The sequence below is a fragment of the Plectropomus leopardus genome, chromosome 1 (assembly GCF_026936395.1).
Source record: "Plectropomus leopardus strain MGB_pleo_1.0 chromosome 1, ASM2693639v1, whole genome shotgun sequence".
Lineage (NCBI taxonomy): Eukaryota > Metazoa > Chordata > Actinopteri > Perciformes > Serranidae > Plectropomus > Plectropomus leopardus.
Window position 1 is genome coordinate 11,772,776 of NC_142176.1, and position 26,583 is coordinate 11,799,358.

Sequence of the window (26,583 nt, forward strand, 5' to 3'; positions counted from 1 at the left end):
TAAAAACTTTTGGCGCTCATTTAGTTCCACAGTGCCTCTGACCTCTGGGATCAATGTGGGTTCCCACAAATGTTTAGTCGGATTGGGATGTGGGGAATCTTTATCAAGTTCCTTTAGTCCCATAGCCAAATTCTCACCATGAAAGCTGTAAACTGTAAAATTAACCAGAAAACAAATTCTTCTACAACATTTGGGCTCAAGAGGTTTTATAAGAAAAACAAAACTGTCAAGAAAAATAAAAAAGAAACTTTTTTCTTTTGAGAAAATAATTTATTTTGGAACACAATAACCATATTTCCTCACATAATTCGATCACACACACCACTGGTTTTCTTCAACAAAAACACCCAGTGTTCAATGTCCAAGTACATCATGTTGTGTGACTCTGTGTGCCCCTTCTTGTGTCTCCCTTAACCGTCATAAAGGATCAAAATGTCTGTAAACATTAAATTAAAGCTGTATAATGTAGATTAACTCACTGTGGGCTCTCATCCACTTGCTTGTGCTGATAAGAACAAAACATTTAAAAAAAAAAAACTACACTGATGTTAGTCTGGATCCATTGTGATTTTTTATCACTGACATATAAAGTCAATTGAAATTTTGAAAGTTTCCAATTAAAAATGAGCTCACAATCTTGAAAGAAACACTTGAATTACTGGGGTGGGTTAAATACACAGTAGCACATTCTCATATCAACACAGTAAAATAACATTTCAGATCCCACACTCCATGAAGAAAATTATCTTAATGTATGACATATTTTCCCGTCACATTAAAATGATAAAAGAATCCCTCCTGGTTGGTTATTGCCTTTATTCCTTTATATATCTTTATTCCTTTATATATCTCTTTAGCTTTTTTTCAATATTAAAGTGAAGAAGTTTTGGTTTTTGTCAATCAGAGGTGGTGATATGACACAGTATGTGTACTCATCAACACTCACGCTCTGATACATTTGCACAAGCAAATAACACAAGAAATAAAAATACAAAATACAAAAAATCCCCCCGGAAAAATCGACTAGAAAAAAATATATCCAAATAATACATCCAAACCTGCATTTTTGTGCAAAGTTGGGGTAGAGGCAAGAATCTCAAAAGAACACAAACGACTCTTACTGCAGAAACTGGGTTTGTGCTGGTGTCATCAATATTCATCTTTTTTTTTTTTCTTTGCGAGCCAGAGTAAATCCAATCCACAGCTGATTTTGTTAAAATGAGAGCTGTGGACAGAGTGAACCATGAACCACGATGAATATAATCTCACTGCAGGTGAATTAAATGAGAGGAAGTCTGCAGTTGTAGTTTGTTCTCTCTGACAGCAGATGGCAACAGTGATTTGTGGTTTGAATGATTCAGGGCAGCTGCAGAGCGAGAAGGTGGTGGCTCAGACAGACATTATCTACACATCTCAGTTAGGGAGGCACCAAACCAAACGCCAAACGCTTTAATGTGTCGGTCTGCAATCAGCCTTGATGTAACTGACCCACATTAAATACATTTTCACTGTCAATGTCGTTATAAAATTCAGGGTCATGAATAGCGGGCTGTCGACCTACTGCCACAACCATCTCTGCTCTTTTTTTATCTAACAGTACATAAAAATGATTGAGTCCCACACAGATACAGATTTTAAAAGAGGGCACTGGTATCGGAGCCGTGCTTGGTATTGGCACATACCCTGAGTTGAGAGGGATAAAGTTGGATCCCTGTTTTCAATCTTAGCTAAGCCAGCATCAGTGAGATTAATACCTGGATTTCATAGTATTTGCACAGAATAATCTCCACAAAAGGAGGTTAAATTTAAGCCAATTACATCTCAAAAACCAACAGATCTCTATAAACTGTGAAATTATTCTTGAGCCAAAGCACAAGCGATTTAATTTGAGTGGTGATCAGAATCACCGTTGCAGTGCTATATGACCCAAACTACTGTTTCCGAGGTCCAAAATGAACTATCATGGTCAAGATAATTATTTTTTAGTTGTAATGTTGCAACCGATGGACACAAAAATTAAAGCTCTTTCCTAAGTCCTGCCCCGGTAGTTACTGGTGCTGGGCTGGACAAAAAAGACGAAAGAGATATGAGGGCAACGTTTCCAATTATCCGGCGATGTAGCTTTAAAAGGCAGACAGCAAAGACTACAGTATGTGATGTAGAAATATTTTCATGTTTACTTTCATGAACAAGGCAAAATTACACAAACTGAGGCTTTCTGTCTCAACAAAGAAGGCAGAAGTGGAGACCGAGGATGACAAGATTATCAGTCAAAATTGCTCCTGCACTGCCAGATATCTGTGGATCTGTATTTGTTATCTATGTATTCATTACTGACTACAGACTTTGGTGCTGACCTTACCAAGCTGGCACCAGACGTCAATTTGACGTCGGGAAGTCGCTGGACTGTTGCATTTGACAGATATTTTTTTTGTTGAAATGAAAATCGGGTTGACGATATTTTAAATGTCTAGCCATGTTATAATTTCATGCTGTATGGACGTTAACATAATGACATTTTGTAGACTTTGGATTTTGTTCTTCACACTTTATGATTAAAACGTTGAATTTTGGTTACTTGACGACACAACTTAAAACCAGCAAAATACTAAAGTCATCAGTCGTTAGTATGCTGTGCTGGCATTTGATGTTATCTTGACGTATAATTTTTATCACCTAACGTCACAACCTAGATTAAACCAAATATCAACGTCAATTGATGTTGGTGGACAGTTTACCTAAAATTACTTTGGGGCGGCACGTAGCCTCAAAGACATAATATTAACTAAGGGATCTTTTCTGGCTGACAAATATTAATGTCATGGTCAAAATTTTTCAGCATCCAACCAACAGTATCAAAAAAATGTTAACATTACTACAGATGTAGCTATAGGTTAGCCAGCGTTTTACTAACATATGCTAACTTAAGATGTGACCAAACACAACGAAACGTTCCTGAAGTTTGTGACAGTCCTCCAGCCACACCTTTAAACCATCAACATTTTTAACTAGCACATAGCATATCAAAGTATAATAGAAAAGAGGAAAGGTGGCTGAAGTTTTGCTGGGTTTCAGGCTTGCTCAGCTGTTTTTGGAGCATGGAGCGAAAAGGGGCTTGACTCAGGAATGGTCAATTGTCATGCAATCCCAAACTTCCTGTGATTCAAATTTTTAAAAAAAAAACAGTTACAGTTACAAATACTATTAAACCCAGATCTCATAACAAACTAATCTTTGGCCTAAACAGCTTTACAAGATGCTCTGCTGTCAATCACTGCGTGTCCCTTCATCATTTCAAACCATCCATCTGTCTTATCACAGTGTTCAGATTACTTGGCTGAGAAAATGCCTTGGAGGAAGCTTCCTAAGCCCTTACAACAAGGTTTACAACATGTCCTCATTTAGATTCAGGTTTTAGAAAGTCCACAGGTCCCATTATTGCAGTATGATTTCATCCAGACACGTTTCAACAGCTAACGCTCAGCCCAGTCAAAAAAACAAGAAAAGCCTTTCAATGCTGTCTTTGCAACAAAAATATTCCCTTGCATTAAAATCTGTCTCATCTTTCTTGCATGCAGTCTTCTCCATCTAATTACACAATATAACAATCACCACCATGATGACCAGTAGTACAAACAACCCACTAAAGAAATAAACATTTGGTTTAGTGTTGGTATCCTTAGCCCTCCTACTCATCACACCTCACAGCTCAGATTATAAAGAGAAATCTGCAGCGCACTGGTGAACTTTAGGAGGACCACATCGGCCAATCAGTCGGCTGCATCTTCAAAATCAGACCCCACAGAATATTCAAAATCATATTGAGATGTTTGCACCAAATGAGGTGTTTAGAGGGTGGATTGCTAATGTCTGTGCAGTGAAAGAAGGATATCAAAGTCTTGGCTGGACCTGCAGCTGATCAAAGGCAGATGAAAGAGTAAGAGGGCTCAAAGACAACAGACAACACAGGGAACATTTGAGTCATCTAACTTTTGGTTATCATCCTCGCTCCCTCCGGTTCTTGCTCTCGGTCACATGAGAGCTAAACCGTCAATAATCTCCATACACCTGCGCTTTGACGAATGAGGAGGGGAAAAAAAAGATTGTGCCATACAGGGTGTAAAGTGCATTGAATCAAAGTGATAAAATGCGACGGTGGGAATGTGCACGGATCCCCTCTGGGGTTTATCCCTGGTCATGAAGTGCCCAGGGGATGTTGGAAATAATGCGTAAAATCCCACCATAATACTTTTCTACTGTACATTTTCTACAAACAACAAAGCAACAGGTCACCCAAAAAAACAGACGTTATAAGGGCCGACAGACCATGAACAGAGAATCTGGATCACACCTACCGAACACAAAGATCACATGCTCCGTCACGGGTCTCTAACTCTCGCTCTGCACAGGCGAACACACACATACACACTACATTTGTGAGTTACATACACACTACAAAGACGCTGCGTTGGTTAAGACAGCAGACTAGGCTATATGGCCTTGGCGGTGATAAGCAGTGAGCTTCTTACAGGTGCAGTAAATCAGCACCGACTGCAGCACAGTCCTTGATTACTGTAATAGGAGGCTTCTTGTGTGCTTGGACTACTCTAAAGTGGTGCTCTCACTTTCCTTTAAACGCCAGCTTGACTTCGTCTCTCCTCATATTTGGTCGACACCTCCATGAGCCAAGGATCATTGTTGTGAAGAGAAACAAAATGTTCCTGCTCTGATTTCAAAGTCTTTGCAACGGAAAAAAGAGCACAAAGGCAGTTAGTTGTTTTTGTTCCTTCACATACTGTAAGGTGATTGTGATTACGAAGGGGAACTGTGGTGAAGGCGAGACGTGTTCGATCGGGATGTGTGGGTCGGGAGCGGTGAGTAGCACCAGAGGAGAAGGCAGAGAAGAGAGAGCAGTTTAAAGTTTAATTCAGGTGTCTCCTCAGTGCTGGGGCAGTGGTGTTGGAGAGGGGGAGAGGGGAGGAGAGAGAGAGTGAGAGAGATACAGAAGTCAGAGGTTTACGCTTTTTTCTCAGCGCAGGAGCTCTCACTCAGGTGGCCACTTTGGCACGGCGGTTTCTGTTTCTCCCACTGGCACATGGCGTTGGCGTAGCCCACAATCACTTTGTCCATCCAGGTGAGCGGCTGGGGGAAGAGCACCGCGCCCTCGAAGAAGCCTAGGTGGCCTCCGTGTAGCGTCAAGGAAAAGATCACATTCGGCTTCTTTGCTGAAGGATGACACAGCGACACAGTAATTAGGCTGCTGTAGTCTGCACGGAGTGACATCATCAGTATCTGAAAACCAACACTGCAAACGTCCAAGTATGGGCTTGCCAGGGGTTATTTCATGCCAGTTACAGATAACGAAGGTGTGTTTGCATGGTTGAACAGATAAGAGCATGACTCAACTTCTGGCAGGTATGTTTCACAGCTGAGAGTTTGAGCTAATCAATAAATGGCCACTAGAAAAAAATTGGAGCAGGGTGCATCGACTGGTCTTTACTAAGCCTGGTCCTAACCGCAAAGTCAGTCTTTAAAACGGATTTTACATCGGTTGCACCAACCAAACTTTACATCTTAGTGATGACGCCATTATCTAAAAGATGCCCATGCGACTGTAGTATGGCAGCATATGCAATTCTCAGAGACATTTTTAACATTTCAGGCTGTTGTGCTAATGTCAGAGACCACTGATAATCTGTGCAACTCATTTCATAGTAATTTCCTCTATCCATGTCACATCAGTTTTGCACTGCCCCACCCCTTCAGCAGACCAGCGGCCATTCTTCATCTTTTCATTCCAGTGAAGAAGTAAAGCAGAGTATGAGCAATTCTTTCTCTCCAATATACTGAGATGAATACTGAACCCAGAGGCCACATATCTCCCAAACATTCTGACAATAAAGTGGAATTTTTCAGACTGACAAATCACGAGGAAATGTCTCCGTCTCAGCAACACACTCTTTCAAGATCTCCCAACAACTGCAATGATCTTGCAATTGGTTGATTTCAAGTATTAAGCCAGCATTTAAAAACAGGTGGCGAAATCAGGAACAGCCATTAAATCTGTACTGTATATAGTGATGCATTGTTCTGATTCTGCTTTCATCCATCCACACGTCGTCCACAACACTTCATAACCAAGTGGGGGGATGCAGGCTAGCGACAACTGCAACTACTTAGGAGACCAAAAGTGTATTTCATACCATTGGTGCAGTTTTTCATGCGTTATCTTTTCTTATTGAGCATCTTGGTAGTGTGTAACTAGTTATTTATAGATGGCAGCACCTTAATGGAGCATCAAAGAGCAAGAAAAGGAAATTTTATGGACACTGACACAGCTGTAACATACATGCATGTCTGAGTTTGACTGACAGCAAACATGTTGGCCTTTTTAATGATTTAGCCACTATAATAAAGGCTTTTTAACGTAATTCCTCCTAGTTTTTCACATTTTTGCAGTGCCTGGATTTCCTTCCTGTGTATGTATGGGTGTAATGTTCAGGTGTCCACATACTTTTGGACATGTTATCCATAACTGACAAAACAGGATTGAGGGCTACACCTGCACACCAATTTATATAACTCTCCATTAGACACAAATGGGTGTTGACTGACTGAACTTGTGTTTTTCCACAGTCTATTAGCACGGTAAAAGGTAGCAAATTTTTGTTATTTCATTAACAATAAATAAACCCTGAGCTTAAAGTAGGTCACCTCCAACAAACTGCAGATGTAACATTAATCTCTTTCTGATCGCTGTATGAACCTATGCAGAGCACTGCAGCTCTGGACAACCAGGCAGCATGGTCTCTTGAAAAGGATTGGCCTGGATCTCTTTATTCTCCTGCTCTAATCTGGGTTAGTGGGCTAGTCTGATGCGGTTGACTTGTGATTAAGATCCCGCAGGGCTTTCACCACTGTGCACTATTCATGACAGCTGCTGGGTGTGCTCGTCCAGACCAGGAACCACCACCCAAACGGGAACTGTGTGACAGGTGTGAACAGAACGGGCTAGAGAACGGCTCGTACTAAAAAAAAAAAAAATCAAGCTTTGAGGACAAACACATAGGCATGTCAGGATGCAAAATTATTGTTTGTAGTTTAAAACCTGTTTCCTGTGCAGCAGTCATCCTTGTTAAATGTTATCTAACATTGTACTTCAGCCATGTTTGGTATAATGCAATAAAGAAACACTAACCTATGAACTGACCAAATGTAACGCTTTTACTTTGACATAACCACCTATACAGGAAGCTGAAATTTTTATCATCAAACATATATAATCCAAGCTAATTACAGCTCCAACACAGCAAGAGTATTTCTGTTGAGTCCCTTGTGTCTGAGTCACTGTAGCAAATTTTAGGTCGAAGGGCAGCTGATCCTCATTTCAGTAAGAGTCACTCTCTCGAGACACATGTAGGACAGAGTCACAAGTACTTCCAGTCAGGACTCATCCACCCACCCCCACACACAATTACATGAGGGGCTGTCTTTTTCCAAAATAGTTTAAGTGGTCAGTAAGTTTAAATATAGCACAAGCTGATGAGTAGCAAAGTGTAGGCTCCCTCTTCTTGTTTGTAAAATGAGGCTCAACACTGTGCACAGTCCCTTTAAGGTTAACCCTTTGAAACTGGGAGTCAAATCATTTTTCTTGTGTGTTTGCAAGTATTTTAACCTTGAACCCTGTACAAAGTGGTTCTATTTCTTTCATAAATGTGGGGAAAAGGCAATTATCAACTTGAGAAGAAATGTTCCACAATTTGCAAGATATTAGTGGATTTTGAAAGAAAAAACAAAAGAAGGAATAAATACATTTTTAAAAAATGTAATTAGCAGTAACATATTTTAAATAATTTTACAGAAGATAATTATATTTTTAAGCACTTTTTTTCGAGGGCATTTCGTTGTTTGTTTTACATCCTTTCTCTTTTCTTTACTAATTTTCAAGTGATTTTATTGTGCATTTTCTTTTTTTTCACTTATTTCTTGCAAATTCTGAGGTCATTTCTTCTTAAGTTTGTTTTATGCCGTCTTACCATGTTAGTGAAAGAAATTCTGACAATTTGCTCAGGTTTCAAAGGGTTAAAGAGACTGAAGGAGGGACACTCAGCTAACGTGTCACTTAGTGTTGCAGCTGCTGTAACACACCTAAAGACTTTACTTATAGAGTTGACTTTGGTGCCGCACCCTGTCCTGTTCGAGGTACAGAGCCAACTCATCAGAGGTTCTTTTGAGATTGCAGACATGTTTTCTGAAAACCAAATCTGGGGTGTTAACTGCAGTCATAACTCAAACAGGACCAGCCTGTATTTAAAAACCCTGTGAGTCAATACAGGACCAACTGCAAATAAGTGCAACGATCTTCCTGCAGGTACTCAAAAAACTTAAGTACAGAGTTACAATGTATGGAGACAACTATTGACATTACATTACTTTATCAGTCCGTTATTTCTGCTTTTTTTGAATCTGGGAATTGTCAGCAGTATTACATATTCAGTATGACTGAGTGTTATTCTTTTTTTCAGATTGTCAGTATTATTCAAAATCCTAAAAATAAGAATCCTGTTTATTGTCAAGTAGGTTTTCATGTACAAGAATAGTAATGGAGTATTGGTGCAAAACTACTAACAGTAAGAAAAAAGTCAAGAAAAATAAATATAGAATGGAAAAATTACAGTTAAAATATGAGAAACACACACACAGACAGACAGACAGACACACACACACACACACACACACACACACACACACACACACACACACACACACACACACACACACACACACACACACACACACACACACACACACACACACACACACACACAACTCACTAGTCCAATGATGCCTCTCCCCAACAACCAGTTCACAAGTTACGCAAAGGGACGCAGCAAAAGTGTATGTCCATGTTTGTCTATCTGTGTGTGTGTCTGTCGATAAAGTTTGGCTATGTTATGAGAATCTGTTTTAAAGTTATGCACCTTTTTATGAAAAGCCACTCTCACTGCCCATAATTTTCCAGTTGACCAGCACATATATTTACTCACACACGCACACACACACTTGACCTCCATTCCAAATTCAATCCTCATAGGGCAGAAACTATGGGCACTAAAGGGTGAGGGACGTATTTTTGGACTGCCTGACAGATAAAGCAACCTACAAAGCTGTTGGTCACATCTAAAAATATGCCCAATATAACTGTTTTCAAATGAAAGAGCTGAAAAATTTCACCACAGGTGTGGATTTTTTTTGACAAATATGCAAAATATTGTCTAGAGGATGTGCAAAGGTTCACAGTATGAAGAATAAATATAATATGTGCAAATTAATGCACAGAGATAATAGCCCAAAAGATGTGCGTCACTGTAAGGCATATATACAGATGTGAAGACGTTTATTATGTAGTGACTATGGGGGGGATAAGCGTCAGTGTCAGCGGGGGTCCATACGTAGTGTAAAATCTGTGGGGGTTTTTTGGTTTAGAATATTTTTAGTAATTCTGATCTGCAGCATTTGAGCCTTTTCACCCCTTTTTTCTTCCCATTTTTAATGAAAGAACATCGAGAGCTTTTCTACACCAAAAAGAGGACAGAGTTTACTCTTAAATGCACTGAAGAGCATTTTCTTGTCAAAGAAAAAAAGGGAATTTTACTTGGTTCTAACTAAGATGCATATTTAGCTGCATCTTTTGAGGTCATGAGTTTGACTATGAGATTTGTTTTTCCACCTGTTGCAGCCAAAGCACAGTTACAACAAGCCTAATACTGTTTGTTCCAATCATTTAAATGTGAGCTGAATCAAATGAAATACATAAATTCAGTGTTACCAAGTAAATATACAGTTAAATTCTAGTTTCTGGTTGCCGCGGCGAGCGTAGATAAAATAGCCGTTTTTTAACACTGAGGTTTAGTACTGCTGCTGTTGCTATGACAGATGCTGTTAGTTACCTGCTAGTGTGCGAGGGATGGTGAGCAGTGAGTCATGAACCAGAGGATCGTCTGCAGAGTTCACTAGCAGCAGTGGCACATTTACCTGGAACATAAACAGCACAAATCCATGCATCAAATGAGAAAACATTTAAAAAGAGAAAGATAAGATGAGCTGATGTGTGGTGTATGCAAAGGCAGTTCTTACATTGTGAATATAATGAACGCAACTCTCCTTCTCATAGTACTCTTTGAGAGAGCTGTGACCGTGGAATTTTCTGTTGAAACCCAATAAACAGGAAGTGTTATTAAATGCTAAACAATAAAAAGAAGTCACAAATACATATTCTAATTCTAACCACTGACAAATAAATGAATATTATCATAAAAAAAAACACAGATCTGCACTGGGAGCTGTGACTTTCACTGGAAGGAATCTCAAACTATGTTTCACTACATACCTCATGATGTTGTCGTCGATCTGCATGAGGGACGTCGCTGTGTACAGGCGACCAAGATCTAGATCTATCATTTTAACCGGGCTTCCTCCAAACAGACTGTGCCTGTAACATGCAAAAACAACACAAAGTGTATACACACACACACAAACATTATTCATATAAAACATGTTGAAATCAGTGACTGCTCAGCTTGCGCTAAAACTCAAACAGGGGTGGAGTGCAGTACGGGACTGTATGGACATTTCTGGGGTATGTAGGGTGGGGTGAACCTTGTGTTTAACTTGTTTTAAAAAGCAAGACTACAGAAAGTTCTAACTTTTTTATTTTGACCTTTCTCTTGACTTTTAAAAAAACTGTAAAAGCCTTTGACTAATATCTCCTGTTAAAAATAAAAAAGTTGGCACAACTCAACTCTAACAAAAAGTGAAAAGTAAAAAGAATTTAAAGGAGCTGAATGCAACATTCAGAACATTAATTACAGCATGATGTAAATGCATGGTCGAGTAATGACTCCCTGAGCACACAATGACATCCTGCACCCTGTCTGTGTGTGTCGCAATCCCAGCTTATCTTCTCTTTGTTGTGGTAGACAGTGCTGCTGCATGTGCATGTTAGAGGACGTGACACAAAGGTAGCAATGACGTCATTCTGTGCTCAGGGCGCCAATACTCTAACTCAATACGCTATACTTTTACAAAATGCTGTACTTTATATTTCTAAGAGCAAACTCAGACCTATTTATTTAGTATGGATTTAAATAGTACATTACCTATTTATTAATTTATTGACTATTTATTTATACATTTTACATGCATATCATTTTACTATTATTATCATTATTGATTATTATTTCCATTTTACTTTTTTTAATTAAAAAGTCATTGCTTTGGATCTCTGTGTGTGTATGTATGTGTGTGTGTGTCTGTCTGAAAAGTGCAATACATCTAAAATCTGATCGTTTGATTGATTGATTGACTGAGTGTGTGTGTGTGCGTGTGTGTGTGTGTGTGTGTGTGTGTGTGTGTGTGAGAGAGAGAGTGTGAGAGTAAAAAGTGCAATACATATAAAATCCGTTTGATTGGTTGATTGAGTGTGTGTGTGTGTGTGTGTGTGTCTGTATCCCATTGGCTATCTAATAACTCATGCAGTAATTACTGCTGATATCAGGAAGGCGTCACAGAAGTCAAGACACCCACCCTCTGGTGAATTTAGAGCACTGTTTTTTTTGGCAAACACCGACAAACATCATGTGGACAGAAGTTTACAAAAATGAACAATCGGTAGGGGAAACTAAAATTAGTACTGCATGGATCAACAGTCATACCTGTGTGACAGGATGATTTTCTTCATGTTGTCAGCCATGAGAAAGTTATAGAAGCGTCTGAACTGGTCCCACTGTAGGAATGTTTCCTGTGCTCTGAGAGAAAAAGACAAACACACAGGAAGTTAGCTTTGTGCAGCCTGTCTGCATTCCAACAACACACTAGATGTCCTGTGTAATCCACTGGACAAAGAATCACGCTGGTGGAGAGCAGCAATGGTGTCGGGCATTAACATGCAGCTCACTGACAGAGAGCCAGCTAAGCCAACACAACTGCTATAGATATTTAACAATTAACTAATCATAAGAAGGGATGTTTTTCTTATTCTTTCTGGCACTGCAATGCCAATCACGTTTGATTACATTGATAAAGATAATCAAAAGCATGATTTTATACTTGGAAAAGAGGGAGAGCCACAGCTCTGAAGGCATGTATTCGAGAGGAGAATTCATTAAAGTGGAAAAACTGCATCCAATTTCACAAAAGGCCAGTCTCTACAACACACACCCTTCTCCACTGCCTTCATCCAAACTTTAACAGACCCAGCCTGTCATCTCTGCCAACAGACGCTGGCTGCATCTAAAACACAGAAGGCGTGGCTCGGTCCAACATGAGCACAGGATACAGACTCTGCTCTAACACCCACATCCACTGCTGGTTCAAAAACAACGCTGCAGTACATTTGTTTGTCCCGCATGATTCACAAATGTCACACTATGCACACAAAATGTTTACTCTTAACATGCTGTCAGACAGCTGGTTCAGTTTACTGCACTGCAACGACATACTCTTCTGGTCTTTATGCCCCTCTGATTAATTAAAGGGATTTAAGCAAGGATGCATAATATAGAATCCACAGTCTGAACACTCAAACCAGCCACACAACAAATCGTCTGATGGCCCTTCAGGACAAATTTCTAAAACATATCGGTCTTGTGTTGTGCTTCTGTGAACAGGGGCTGCATTTTAGTCACTTGAAATGACACGCAGACAAACTGCACACTATCTAACTTACAAAGAAATCAATTACAAAAATTTATTGAGATGTTTCAGTAACTATAACTTCATCAGGCAAAACGTTTTGTGATATAGAGAAGACATCTTAAGTAGGGAGTAGCTGTGAGTTTGCAGTCAACCGCATTCCCAACATGCAGTGAGGAGGCATACAAACCAGATATCAATTCACTGTGACAATCTACAATATCATACATAGAGATACAGAGTAAAAAAGTAAAATACACTGTATAGTGACAATCATAAACATACCACAGGCTGTTTACATTAAATAGGGAGGTTTTTCTCAATAAATGCCTGAGGGTGAAACTGCATTCTCAAAAATACATTTCCAAATCTTGCAGGCTGATTTAGAAGATGAACCTGCAGGGATATGTTTATTTAAACTGACCTATCTAATTTATCTATCTGTTTTTGGCAACGGTGGCTTTGAGATGACAGCCTCAGTTCCTCACCAGAAAGGGCTGTCTGAGCGTGAGGTAAAGTGATAAAAAATATTCTGAATATAATGTACACTTAAGCTGATATTGGTTCTTTTAGGTGTTTTTTTAGGTGGCTAAAAACTGACAAATTGGGGTAGAATTTGTGCAGCATCTGACTCGGTACAGTTTTTGTAAACAAAGACTGTGATTCAGTCCATAACAAACAGAGTAGCTGAATGATTTCAATAGCTGAAAAGAGTTTCTTGGTAGACTAAACATGTGATTATATAATGCAAGCACTAATCATTTTGTGGCATTATGCTGAGCTTCATTTATATTTAGAAATGTGTGCACATCAAGTGCTAGTGGTATAAAGGGGCTTTGATGATACAATGCATTTTAATTAAGAGATGAGAGGAACACAACCCACCTGAGAGCGCTGTACCCCTGACAGACGCTGACACAACACAGCACTCGCTCCTGGTTCGTCCTGTTCTCGCCCAGGAACTTACAAACGATGTTTCCACCCAGACTGAAGCCCACCACGATCAGCTGGGTCTGAGGATACTGCCGCTTGATGTAGCCGACCATGGCTGCAAACTCCCATGTGCACCCTATGAGGGCAAACAGTGCTTGAGTTACAAATCAATACATAACACCTCTGTAGCACGGGATGTTTTTTCTCTGCTCAGCAGTGACAGCTGAAGGTGCCTTTGGCTTAAAGCAATTAATTCATGTCTCTTCCAGTTTTTTGGTTTTGTTTTGTTTTTCAAATAAACTTAGGTATTAAATATCGTTTCATTTGCAATCCTAGAAGCATTGGAGATTTTCTTACATTAAATACCTTTAACTAAACCAGGTTACATCCAAATAAATTTAAATTGCAATAAGGGGTAAACAGCTTATCAGCCTTGCCAATTAACGGGGCGATATTTGGCATTGTGCAGATTATCTATATTGGCGTTTTATTTCAATGATCGACGATAAAATTAATCAATTAAAAAGTGCAAAGAATGTGTCAGCATGGGAGGAACTTCTACTTTAAAAAACCTCAAGAAGTTATTTTTATCTTTTCATCTTTTATATACATTTTCACTTGGCTTTATTTAAAAAACATTTCTGGGAACTTGCTGTATATGACATTGAACATTTCAGTTTTGATTTAAACATAAAGGCATTTAAACAAAGTTTTTTGTGGAGTTTGTTATATTCCTAATTCTAAATATTGACAGAAAAATGTTCAGTGTTATTGTAAAAGCATATCTGTTCCAAATATCTGACATTAGTCTCATTAACTACCAATAATCAGTATCTGTATCAGCCATGAAAAATCAATATCGGTCAACCCCTAGTTGACCGATATTGACATTTCAATTATATTTAATGCTATGAGAAGGGCTTCTGGTTAAAAAAAAATGATGATGCAGTATTACTGATCATCACACCAAATAAAATCCTTTTTCTGCTTTAAAAACTGAGTCATCATTCCAAGATAAAAAGGTAAAAAGGAAAAAGGAGACTCTGGGATGACAAGAGAGTGAAAGTGAAAGCCTCACCATAGGTAAACATGCGTGGAGAGGTGAGCTCGATGTTGGGAAGAGCTCCCAGGTGGTTCAGCACAGCACAGCGGTAACCTTCCCTCTGGGAGTGATCCACAAATGTTCGGATGTAATGCTTCTCGCTGTGGTTACCAATACCAGGGCATATCACCATGGTGATGTCATCTGGTGAAACAGGCAGATGGATTGGAGAGATATTAGCCAGAGAGAGATATGTGAGCACAGAGACTGTCACTCTCCTGAACAGCACATCACTGGGAGCAAATAAGGACAGGGCTTTTTTAGTCTGTCATATGTAGCTTTAGCAGAACAATCTGGAAAACGTAACGCTACTTTTTTTTAGGAATTAAATGTCATGTGAGTCTTAAGCTTTCTGAGAGGATCAGGAGATCAAAGTTGAGGTGGTGGGATCAGGGTTCAGCTGAGGGATTCAGAGAAAGGAATCCATGGGTTCAAAACATGCCTCATTTAAAAATCAATCACTTAAGACTGAGTCATTGTATTTATCTGAAGCTGAGCTGGAAAACTTTAACAGTCAAAGATGGACATAATGCCAGTGGTGAATTTATGTTTTCCATATATCTTCAGTAAAGTCAGGTAAAGTCAGTAAAGTAAAGAGCCCTAGTCCCATGACTCCTTCAATCACGGACCCTCCAATTGCATAAGTATAAACTCTATTAGGAACAACACAATGGGAGAACCCTCAAGACGATCAGTTGAGGCAGAGACAGACACTGAACAGGCATTACAGGAACACACTTGACAAATAAAAGCCTCAGTATAACTACAATATAAAGAAAAATAATTACAAAATAGAACTAAGAACTACAAATTACATGAATCTTTATGTTTGGGATGGCATTAAAGAACACAAAATTCCAGTGGAGGGCAGAAAGTGATGAATCCATAAATAGTGCGAACTAGAAAAACACAATTGACTACATAAAAGGCTTGGATGTCACAAAATGAGTTGGAATCAATCCATTAAAAAAATGGGGGGAAAAGTGATTTTCTCAAATTGACCAATTTGCCCGGTGTATACAGGATCGTTGTTACAATTTACGTTGTCCTCCAGACCTCCTAATGTTGCTAAGATTACACAGCAAACTGATGAAAGTGTAAAAGAATCTAGTGGACTATAACTATTTTGAGTGCAATTTGGGTCCATGAGTAAAACGACTGCTGTCTTGTTTTTGGCCAGGTGAGTAAATGTGTTTATGCAGGCTATAACTTGCTTATTTTTCAGCTCTGTATGTGGATGCACTGGCTCGAGTTAACTAACTTTAGATACTATTTTCTACCTACCGAAGCTATGTTAAGTCAACAATTCCCAGAGATCTGGTGAAACACTGTTATAAATCCAGGTTGTAGTTAAAAACAGAGAAATTGTTACAGCACATTTTATTTGCATCCAACTCAAGGCATGTTTAAAGAAAACCCTTTAACATTAATGTTTGATACTAGTTTTGATCCATATCTGCCACTATTTCTCAGAGAGCTGTTTTTTGTTTTATGTCATCTTTCCTTTTCGTTCTACTTAAAGTGGCCCGTTTGCTCCAAATATAATCAATTGCCATAGTCGCTGCCTCCAGTTGCCTGCCCTCCATCTGGAAAGCGCACTGATGTATGACGTCATATGCAAGGAAGCTATTGGCATCATCTACTAAGTATTATTGAACTAACAGCAACCGACAAAGACAAAAATGTTTGTAAAGATTTTGATAATCACCTCCTGTTCGATGGTCCCCCACTGGCTCAAAGAGGTCAAAGGTTGCAGTGGCCCCGTCCTGCATAGGTAAGTACTTCCTGACTCCACTGGGGTGAGGCGAGCTCACTCGGCCAAGTTTACCATACAGTGCCGTCTGGAGGTGACCGCTCTTACCCCACAGTAAGGGAGGAATGTACCTGGAAAACACAATATTGAACTCTGCTATTAAATTTGATCCAGAAACATGATCTTATTCCACTAATGCACTCAATAACAGCACAAGGTTAATGTCCTGAAATAACATTAACACAAAGCTGCTCTCAGAGCATGCATTTGCATTTGGTGGTTTATGGCACAGACGTGAACATTTGGACACATAGTTTGCATACAAAGTCACATTTCTGTTGCAGCTTTTTGCCTCCGACAGACATTGTCAGTTTGTTGTTTTGGGAAGTTATGCTGAGCATGTACTTGAATTCCTGTTACACCTCTGTAGGAGTTAGCTGTAGGAGTCAAGTCTTTCGATTATGTAATATTTTTTTTAAAGATTGTGCCCTATGTTGTGCATTATTATGAATCACCATCTTATTTCCACACTGAGACAAAAAGCATGTGAACAACTTGACAGGAAAACCCCTTTAAGGTGTGTTTTTTTAAAACTGCATGTCCTAACATGTAAAGGGAAGCCACGCCAATGTGGTGTAATAAGCCATAAAAAAGGTGATAAATTACTGCTAAGTTCATGTGACACCGTCATCCAGTACACAAAGGAAACTATTCAAGGCGTGACTCGGGAAAACTGTAGTTCATAGGTTCAGGAAAAGACAAACCAGACTCTATCTGCAAACACTAGCTTTCAACAGAATAAATCGATCTTATTCAGTGTTTGGAATAAATGACACGTTAGCAAATATTACAGCGCCTCTTTCTCACTTTCCCTCAATTATATAACATCCTATCTTGTTAGACTTGCTGACAAAGAGGTGAGGAGTGGGCCCTCTCAGAGGCGAAGAGATGAGATAAACAATATCAACATGACTGTCAACTAAAGCATGGATGCAACGTGGACACTCGTGTTGTACATACTTTACATAGACCAAAACAGAGACAGTAAGTAGCAGCAAAGAGCAGAAAGGCTCAGTGACATCAGCTGTTACACAAGCTTCACCTTTGCTAATGTGCCTCCCAGTAAATACTGCACCTACAAAATACACTCTTACATAAGACAGCTGTCAATCAAAACAAAGTACCCCTTCCATTCGGTGATAATGTAATTACTTCCAGCATATGCTGTAAGTTGAAGCTTAACCGTGGTTTTCTAGAAGGTACTCTACAGGCTTAATCAATGACTGAGGGAAGAGGATAACCTCGTTGCTGTAATGTGGATAGGAGGATAAGCACACTGCCAAGTTAGTTCATCGACAAGAGGCCACAGACAACTTAAATAGGGGTTGACCGATTTTAGTTTTTCAGGGCCAATGCCAATGCAAGGCCGATTATTAGTAGTTAATCAGACCCATAACTGATATTTGGAACCAAGATGTATGTACAATAAAAATGAAAATATTTGTCAATATTTAGAATTTGGAATATTACAAACTCCAACACACAACTTTGTTTAAATGACTTTAGTAAATGTTTAATCAAAACCGTGACTTTAAACATCATATACAGCAACTTTCTTTGAATAAAGTGAAAATTTAAATAAAAAATAATAAACAAAAATAGCTCCCTGGGGTTTTACAAAGTAAAATTCCTTCCATGCTGACACTTTCTTTGCACTTTTTAATCAACTAATCGTATCAGTGATTATTAAATCAAATGCAGATACAGATAATAGGCAAATTGCCGAATACTGGCCCCAATAATCTGTTGACCTCTAAACTTAATTGTCTATTTGCTCTGGTGGTATTGTTTGTCTTCTATTCAATACAGCTGAAAAGTCCCTATTCACATGCCAAATTAATACATTTTTGACAATGAAAATTACAGGAATGTGTTTTCAAGGGTGTAGGTTTTGTTTCAATATTGAGTGAGGACATATGAAACGGGGTGTTTGGGGATCCTCTCCTGGGAAATTCTGAGTGAAAAAACATTTTTTTGTACTAATATGCACTAATATGTGTATTTTCTGCATCAATTTATGGCAAAAATGTCTTTAATTACAACAAAGTAAAAAAAAAAGTCCTCTGCTGCTTTTATGTTTTTACTGAAGTGGTCAAAAGCACATGTGCTAAATACAGAGGGTGAATGGTCCCCTGCACCCCTCCGAAATCTATGTGTATTCATACAATTGAGGAGTTTGACTTCCTCTTGGAGGACAATAAGCATTTTGTGTTTCTTAACTGATTATTTGTAATTTACAAATATTACTGATGTAAACAAACACTGATCAAAACTTGAAAACAATGATCTTGAAGTTGAATCTTTTAATCTTGGGACTGATAGCAGGGAAGACTTTTGTTTGAATTTGACTGTTTTTATAAACTGGTAAACACGGTGATGTGAGCTGTTGTTCCTCAACGCGATTAGGCAACGGAAAAAGGAAACAGATGTGACAGTGTGGTTTGATGAAGCAAAGATCTGAAGTCCAGATCAAAGTCCAGAAGTAAAGTCACAGGGGACCTTTATTGCTCTTATCTTTTGATTTTGACACTTGTTTTTGTTGGACTCTATTTAACTATAGTTCTGCCTATGTTTAGTCTGGTATTAGTCTTTTAACAAAATTGATAAGCACTCATAACATCACTGCTTCTTTAACATTTAAAAAACTTGAAGTGATGAAACCAAAATAAGTTCCTTGATAAAAAAAGACCTAACACCAATATGAACTTCAAGAAAAGGTTACTTGTTCTGTACTGTCCTCTCTGTAAGCCAATAGCCCTGCGTGCATGTCTGCATGCACAGTTAAACAAAATTGCTGTTGACACTGTTAACCTCAGAGCACCCCTCCTATGATCTCTGCTATGTAATTGATCTCTGTTATACAACACCGCAGGGTCACAAACGTGACTTCTCAACAACACAAATGGCGCAGATGCCAACATCAACAGCGCTGACAGCTTCCAGGTCCCTGTTCCTCAAATGCTGCTTAATTAATCCCGTTTATTCGCATCCATCTAATTTGGTTCCTTGAAAGCACTTTGAGGATTCACTTGTTATTCATGGATGAAGTCATCTTGGGTGACAGCATGCTCTTATTTTGAAATAAAGGAACAATTACAGAAAAGTATAAACCAAGAGCAGTACAGCTATGATTGAGTGCTGATCATGTGTTTGCAGTTACACACGGTCACTGTGTTGAGAACCGTCCCAGCATGCACCGGAGCAACAGATTCGTTCATGATCTCATTTCATGTGTGTTCATGCATTGTTACCGCCGTCATTTTGTTTCACATTATCCTTCAAAACGCTTCCACGCTTTCATTACTGTTCAACAGTCGCCAACAGTCACAGATGGACTAGAAAGACACTTGATAATCATAAGCCTGTACGAAAATGATACGTTACTAATATTCATTTTTTTAAAGCTTTAAAAGGAACATTTCACCACTTTCCGCCACGTTACCTTTAATTTGTGAAGAAAACGTTTTTTTCACACATGCATCCACAGTGAACAAAAAATCCAAAAGTACATTCTTTATGAATTAAAGTAAACGTGCCTGAGCACAAGTGTCTGATGAGCTCTGCAAGCACAGGCCCAGACACGCTTAGGGCTTTTTGTTCTTAGTGGGAGTGTTTTAAGTCATAATGTTTTCGCAAAAATGCATGTGTGGGAAGTACAGAGCATACATCTTGATAAATGAGACTTGGATTATACTTTACGAGTTGTGTTAAGAGTTTGTGAACAGATGTTTTCTTATAGTTTTGCATTTTTTTCTTTATTGTTTATGACTTCAGTTCACAAAGAATGTTTGCCTTGTTTGGATTCTTAGTTCACCGTTGAGGCATGTACGAAAAACGTTTTCGTTATTAATCCTACGCAAAATGTAACAAGTAATTGTTATACAAAAATAGTCATTTTGTGGGATAAGTATTCTTTTTTTATGCATAAATAATTTTCAGTTTAATACATTAAAGTGTTCACATCCCTATTTTAAGACCAAATTAAATGCCATGTTTTCTGGCTCCATTAGTCTGTTTAGGTTAGGTAATCTTTTAATTAAATTTAAACTTATTTGCTCAAAGTTTCAGTTAAATTTGCTTTGGTTCTTTTTCAGCTTCATTTTTTTTATTTTACTATGTTATGGTTGTCAGGTGACTGTGCTTTCTACCGTGATGTTTTGGGATCTTTGCAATACGCTTAGTATGCTTGTTTTTGCTTTCTTATACAAAGCTGCACCACGGATGGGTATTTGTTTGAACACTAGGGTTTCTGGGTGGCTGCTAGTGTGTATTTTGGTTTGAAAGGTTAGATTAGTGTATCCAGGTAGATTTTGTTTACCTCTTTTTCCCTGCTGGTCAGCTGTAGGAGTCAGTGGGGATGTTTTTTAGAGACACAGGAAGTGTGTCCTGTTTTCTTTGTTCTCTGATTTTGCGCCACACACCACTCTTCCCTTTTTCTCACCTCACTGACTCCTCCTCTGCTGAGCAGTTTTGTGTGTATTTTGGTTATTTTGCTTTTGTCAGAAAGCTAAACAATAAATGGTAGCGTTTGTGTTACTACATCAGCTTCATGTTGCATCCCTTACCTGTGAAATCTAATAGGTTTGTAACATATTATGAATCTAGGAGAGCGAGTCAATGTTATCTGCCAGTGACTTCATTTAGTGGATCACAGTGACCTGTCTGGGTCATAATGACCCAGCCAAGTGCTAATAAACCTGCCCATTTGAAGGTTTGGGTTCAAGGACTTGTTGCAGTGACCACAATTCCTGAAAAAAATAAGCCAGCTTTGATAAAAAAATGAAAACCCAGACTTTTGTCAAATTGTATAAAATAGACACTGTACATTAATCTGCTTTTACCAGTTGCTGTTTTACCAGTTCCCTTTAATGTGCCTTTACCATGTTTTAAATGTGAAATGTTAAGCCTTTTCAAAGGAGAATTTCCGCCTCTTTCTAAATATCTATCTATCTATCTATCTATCTATCTATCTATCTATCTATCTATCTATCTATCTATCTATCTATCTATCTATCGTTGAATATGGATAATCTAGTTATCCACGCACAAAGAATGGGGCCCAGGACTTAAATTATCTCAGTTCAAGTACACATTGGGACAAGAGGGAATGATAACAAGCCTGACACAAATGTAAACACCGGTGTGGCCTCATGATTCACTGACACTGCAGCTGAAAGGCAAAGGGCTCAGTAACAATCGGTTATATAAGCAGACACTCGTGATGAGGGCTTCAAGAAAAACACCCTACAGAGCTGAAAGCATTGCAACACCAGCAGACCAAAGGACATGGACACAGATACCCATTCAGGAAAAACAATCAAGTTTATACTTTGTTTGAAGGCAGGTAGAGGACATTAGCACCTAACCTGGTTTGGCCTCCATGGGGAAGACCTGCCTCTCAATACCCTGCACCAACAACCACTGCTTTGCATCAGGCATCATAAACCCAGATGGAAGATTCAAATCATAGTCAACATCAGAGTTGCCCAGAGGGGGAGACTTGCATCGCCATATATGCAAATGTTGTTGCCCTGCGGTGAACGAGTCTATATTTGTGATGCAAGTGTGACAAACCGAGTCTACCTTTGGGATAATCCCCAAAACACACGCCTGGTGTTTAATTCATGCTAGATCTGCCGGCGAAGCCAGACATCTCTGGTACAGACACACTCAGGAGCACTGATGGCAGATGGGACCCCCGCCAGACAAACTGCTACCTCACAGCCCCAGATGGCCGACGAGCAGCGACATCTCCATGGTAACGTTATGAGTGACAGACACAGAGCTGAGAACTCACTCTTTGGTCAGCTGAGGACAGGACTTGAGCAGGAAGCGGTTGAGGGGCGTGTCCTGGTAGGTGAGGTCCGGGGGCGCGGTTGGGCTCTTCAGGTTCAAGCAGCGGACGATGATGTAGAGCACGGTGGCCACCGCCGCCAGCTTCATGCCGTCGAACATTGCCGGCAGCTCTGGTGAGATGGTGTTCACGTCTGACTCGTGGTTGTTCATGATTATTCTGAAAAACAAAAAAAACGGCCCACATTTGTTTAATTGTCTGGTTGGTGAAACACAAATGAACCTAAATTTCAAATTTCAGTAATAATTATACTTGAAGAACTGCATTTTTAAAACAAACTTATACTCCTACTTATTTTTTATATATTAATTCATAAAAAGCACCCCTGTACAAAATAAGAGCATTCTCTTGAGTTTGTGGTAACTGTGATTAAGTTAGAGATGGAATAAAGCACAGATACGGAAAGGGGACATATCTGACGATGTCTGACTGACCTAAATATTCCTCCTGGTGCCAAAGGCGCTGCAGCGACAGATCTGTGGGAATACAGAGTGAGAGCACGTCAGTCAGATAAAGCAGTCAAATTATTTAATACACTCACCTTAATTACATTATAGCTTATTCTCACTACGCAGAATACAGAGGTGCTGACACTACTTAAAATAAATCATTTCATTTAGCAGACAGACTGCACACATTGCTTCTAATGTAATGCACCAATATATTTATACCTTCACACAGATGTTCAAAGCATGAAACAAAGTCATCTGAGCCGTGAAATTACAGAAAAACAGGAACTATAGAGAGTCCAGAATGGCCAAAGTGCCCACCTGTCGCCACAAAAAAAGAGAAGTTGTGGTACAGGATTTCACAAAAATAGTTGACGGTGTTGCCTTTGTGATGTTCAAGAAGTCACATAAACCTGCTGTTAAAGAAAACATGCTGTGACTGCATGTTGCTACTATTGGCTCAGATACATTGCGTAAAATCAAAATGCAATGTTGAAAATGTGTCTTTCACTTACGTTTTATGTTAGTTAGCCTCCTTGTTCCAAACGTCTGAAAAGGTGAAGAGGTGAAGTCACAGTGAAGTGGTCAAACCTGAAGACAAATACAGAAAATACATTTAGCTCTTGATTATATTGCTACATGCTATATGGTAAACAACTGGACTTGCTTGAGTTTCTTGAAGACATTTCACCTCTCATCCAAGTGGCTTCAAGAGTTCAATCAAGAGTTCATCAAGATAATGGTAACCGACGAGTATTATTTTCCACAAAAAGCACCTTTTTAGAGTTTTGTCACAAACTCTCTCTGGATTAAATGCACCATGAAGCATGTGAAGAAGACAATGTATTACCTAATAGCTGTAGTTTTATCGTCCATTATTGTCGGTCCTGTTCACTATTAAGTTTGTGCAGGTCTGAATGTCATTTGCTCCGCATTGACACAAACTATTTTAACTCTGATTAACAGATCCCTGTGTGTAGTTTTTGAACTTCTTATCCTGGAAGACAGTCGATGAGGTGTTGCAAGGATTAGGGTAGACTGAATCACAGTATTGTTGATAAGCTTGTCCAGGATTTCCTGAGTTCTGTTCACCTTTGTTGTCACTCAGATCTCTTGATTAATCCAGCACACAACCCAGTGTTTACGGCTAGCCCTGATGTAATATCATAAAACCCTTTTCTGAATATTGATCTTGAGAGGGAATTCTATAGCTTTGTTGTGAGCGTCTGCTCCACTGCACAGTGCATAAAAACTCAGCTGAACCTGCAGAATTGGACCTGAAAGAAGCTTTTCTCTCATAGATCTCCGCAATTTACTTTGGTGCTGGAATGACTGTGGATTTTGATATTGGATTAATTTTTAGACATATATAAGGTTAAAATGCTGTGAGACTTTCAGGATATAACCATCTCAGACAATATTACAGTTTCAAGGTATATGATATTACATAATTTTCAGTTAAAAACATATGAAAACATTTTAAAAAGAAAGTATGTGCAAAGAGTCACACAGGCGGTAGTGGAGAAGAGTGCCTGCACATGTGATATTCTATGTCCGGATACATTTTTCTTCAGTACCATAGATAAGCAAATCTTCACAGTATGATAACCGTGAATTTTCATATCACTGTATAAAGTTTCACAATATATTGCTGCAACCCTAATCATATATCAAGTAAAAACACTCTTTAAATGTCTCATATCGTGAAAAGTCAGATTTACATGTCTTATCAAATATAACCTGCTTAACTTAAATAAACCTGAAGTTGCAGTTTTGACAGTCCCTTTTTATGTGCCTATAACACATGTTTTAAATGTGTGAATCATGTGTATTGTTGAGGCTTGTCAATAGAGTATTTCATAAAGAGGGCGAATAAAAGTATATACAGGCAGAAAATATGAGAAAATGTGTTTTTTAACATAACAGCATGTAAACATGTTCTAGCAGAAACTCAAAACACAAGTATGAACCTGAAAAATTAGCATAATATGGGACTACGGTTGCAGCGGTATACCGATTTCAAGGTATAACTTGGTATGAAAATTGACAGTCATCATACCATGTACATTTACTTATCTACAGTATTGAAGAAAATGCTACTGTACAGAGAATATCACGTTTCTTGTATCTATTTTTAAATAGAGACTTTTTAGACATAGTTCATTTTAAAAATCAAGTTTCAATTATAATCAAAAATGTTTATTCAATGCAAAAGACTCCCGTTTTCATTCATTTAAGAGTCACTGAAAGCAATAATAATATTTCTATAATGCCATGACTGCAATATTTTGTGAGACTGTGAGATTGTTGCCCTGTAAAACTCTGACCATTACAACCCTAAATGGGAGTTTCAAATGTATAAAGAGTTAATTGCTTTTCTACATTAAAATCATTCTAATTCTAATAATTTGGTGTGTTTTCAGCTTAATCCTAAAACACAAACACATTCAGTCCACCTCAATTTATCACTGCTTATCTCGAAGTGTCTTTGATCTCAAAGCACCTCTTGAGGTATCTGGGGCAGGTATATATTTGCCCACATATTTCTGTTTACCATAAAGCCATAAAGTGTTTGTGTGACTCTGCCAGTCCTGTATCAATATGCATCCTGTTAATAATAACAACACATCTCATAATCACTTAAATATCATATCAGAATATGAGATAATATCTGCTCTAGCCAATATATTTATTCAACACAGTGGTGTGGTACAACTCATATACTAACTTAAACATTTTTCTTTTAGAAGTAATAGATCTTTACAAATACCACCTGTAAACACAACGCAAACAAACATGGTGCCAAAATTACCCCCAGCTCCACAAAACGAGGTTAATTAAATAACCATCCACACAGTTATTGACTGTAAACAAACCCAGAGAGTAAGTCAAGTATATCTGGCAGTTGTGTTAACTAATGCCAAGAGAAAGCGTGTTTATTATAAGCAACGTTGTCACTTAATAAAAGATCCTCTTTGGCATCACAGCAGCTGCTAACATTAGCTCTTCCTTCTTTGTCACGACTCACAACAAGCCAGAGAGGAGTTTAAATACACAAGGGCGCACACTTCCTGTTGGCTAGCTCACAGAGCGAAGAAATGGTTATAAATAAGCACATTTCTGAACGCCAAAAAATAACAAGTTAACCTGTACATCTGTACGTTTGTCCCGAAAGCAGGGCCAACAGTCCCCGCCGCATCTCCGTCAGCCCTCCTGGTCCAGAAAATGAAATCGCCTCTTTGACGAGTTTGCTGACCACCCGTAATATTTTGCGCAGTAACTTCAAATTAAGGCATTAACAAGACAAAAAGCAGCACAGTTATGGCTAGATTTCTTTCTTAATTTTAGCGTTATGTTGCCTAGTTTAAGGATCACAGCATCAGAGTCTCCAACGGTGCATTTTCAGCCGTTAATAACCGATGTAACGAGGTAGCATCATCTGAGCAGCGTTACCAATCCACGCACAACACCAGCAGCATCTTTAGCTCACTTACCTCGGCTAAAGAAGAAATGAATCAGCTCCTTGCTGCTCAGAAGCGACGGGCCTCGTTTTATATTCGTAGCATATCGTTTGCCTGTTTGTTTGTGTAGCTTTGTGCGCCTTTAAATCATAGCTGCAAGGTGTGTAATACGCCCTCTGATTCACAGAGCCGCAGCTAGCCTCACTAGCCGGAGCAGCAGCAGCAGCGGCGCTGACATATCCTGGAAGAGTCTGGAATTTGCACACAGGCGCTTTCAT

At 38.9% G+C, this 26,583-nt stretch overlaps 1 protein-coding gene across 1 annotated transcript; it reads right to left on the reverse strand.

Annotated features, from left to right (window-relative positions):
- Positions 1-248: 248 nt before the first annotated feature.
- Positions 249-26,565, reverse strand: LOC121947036 (monoacylglycerol lipase ABHD2). Its single transcript, XM_042491914.2, has 12 exons — positions 26,339-26,565; positions 23,360-23,435; positions 22,830-22,871; positions 22,339-22,554; positions 16,437-16,612; positions 14,705-14,872; positions 13,579-13,762; positions 11,715-11,807; positions 10,391-10,492; positions 10,138-10,207; positions 9,951-10,035; positions 249-5,225 (listed from the first exon to the last, which is right to left on the reverse strand). Exons 4-12 carry the CDS (start codon positions 22,545-22,547, stop codon positions 5,017-5,019), a joined length of 1,296 nt encoding a protein of 431 aa, XP_042347848.1. The 5' UTR covers positions 22,548-22,554; positions 22,830-22,871; positions 23,360-23,435; positions 26,339-26,565; the 3' UTR covers positions 249-5,016.
- Positions 26,566-26,583: the final 18 nt, after the last annotated feature.

What these genes read in the sequence shown, in the direction of transcription:
- LOC121947036 (XM_042491914.2), bottom strand. Translation starts at nt 22,547, where the DNA reads ATGAACAACCACGAGTCAGACGTGAACACCATCTCACCAGAGCTGCCG. An exon ending in GGGGGACCATCGAACAGGAG is followed by an intron (nt 14,873 to 16,436) that starts GTGATTATCAAA and finishes CTGTTTCACCAG; the next exon opens with ATGACATCACCATGGTGATA. An exon ending in CAGGGGTACAGCGCTCTCAG is followed by an intron (nt 11,808 to 13,578) that starts GTGGGTTGTGTT and finishes TTTTTCTCTCAG; the next exon opens with AGCACAGGAAACATTCCTAC.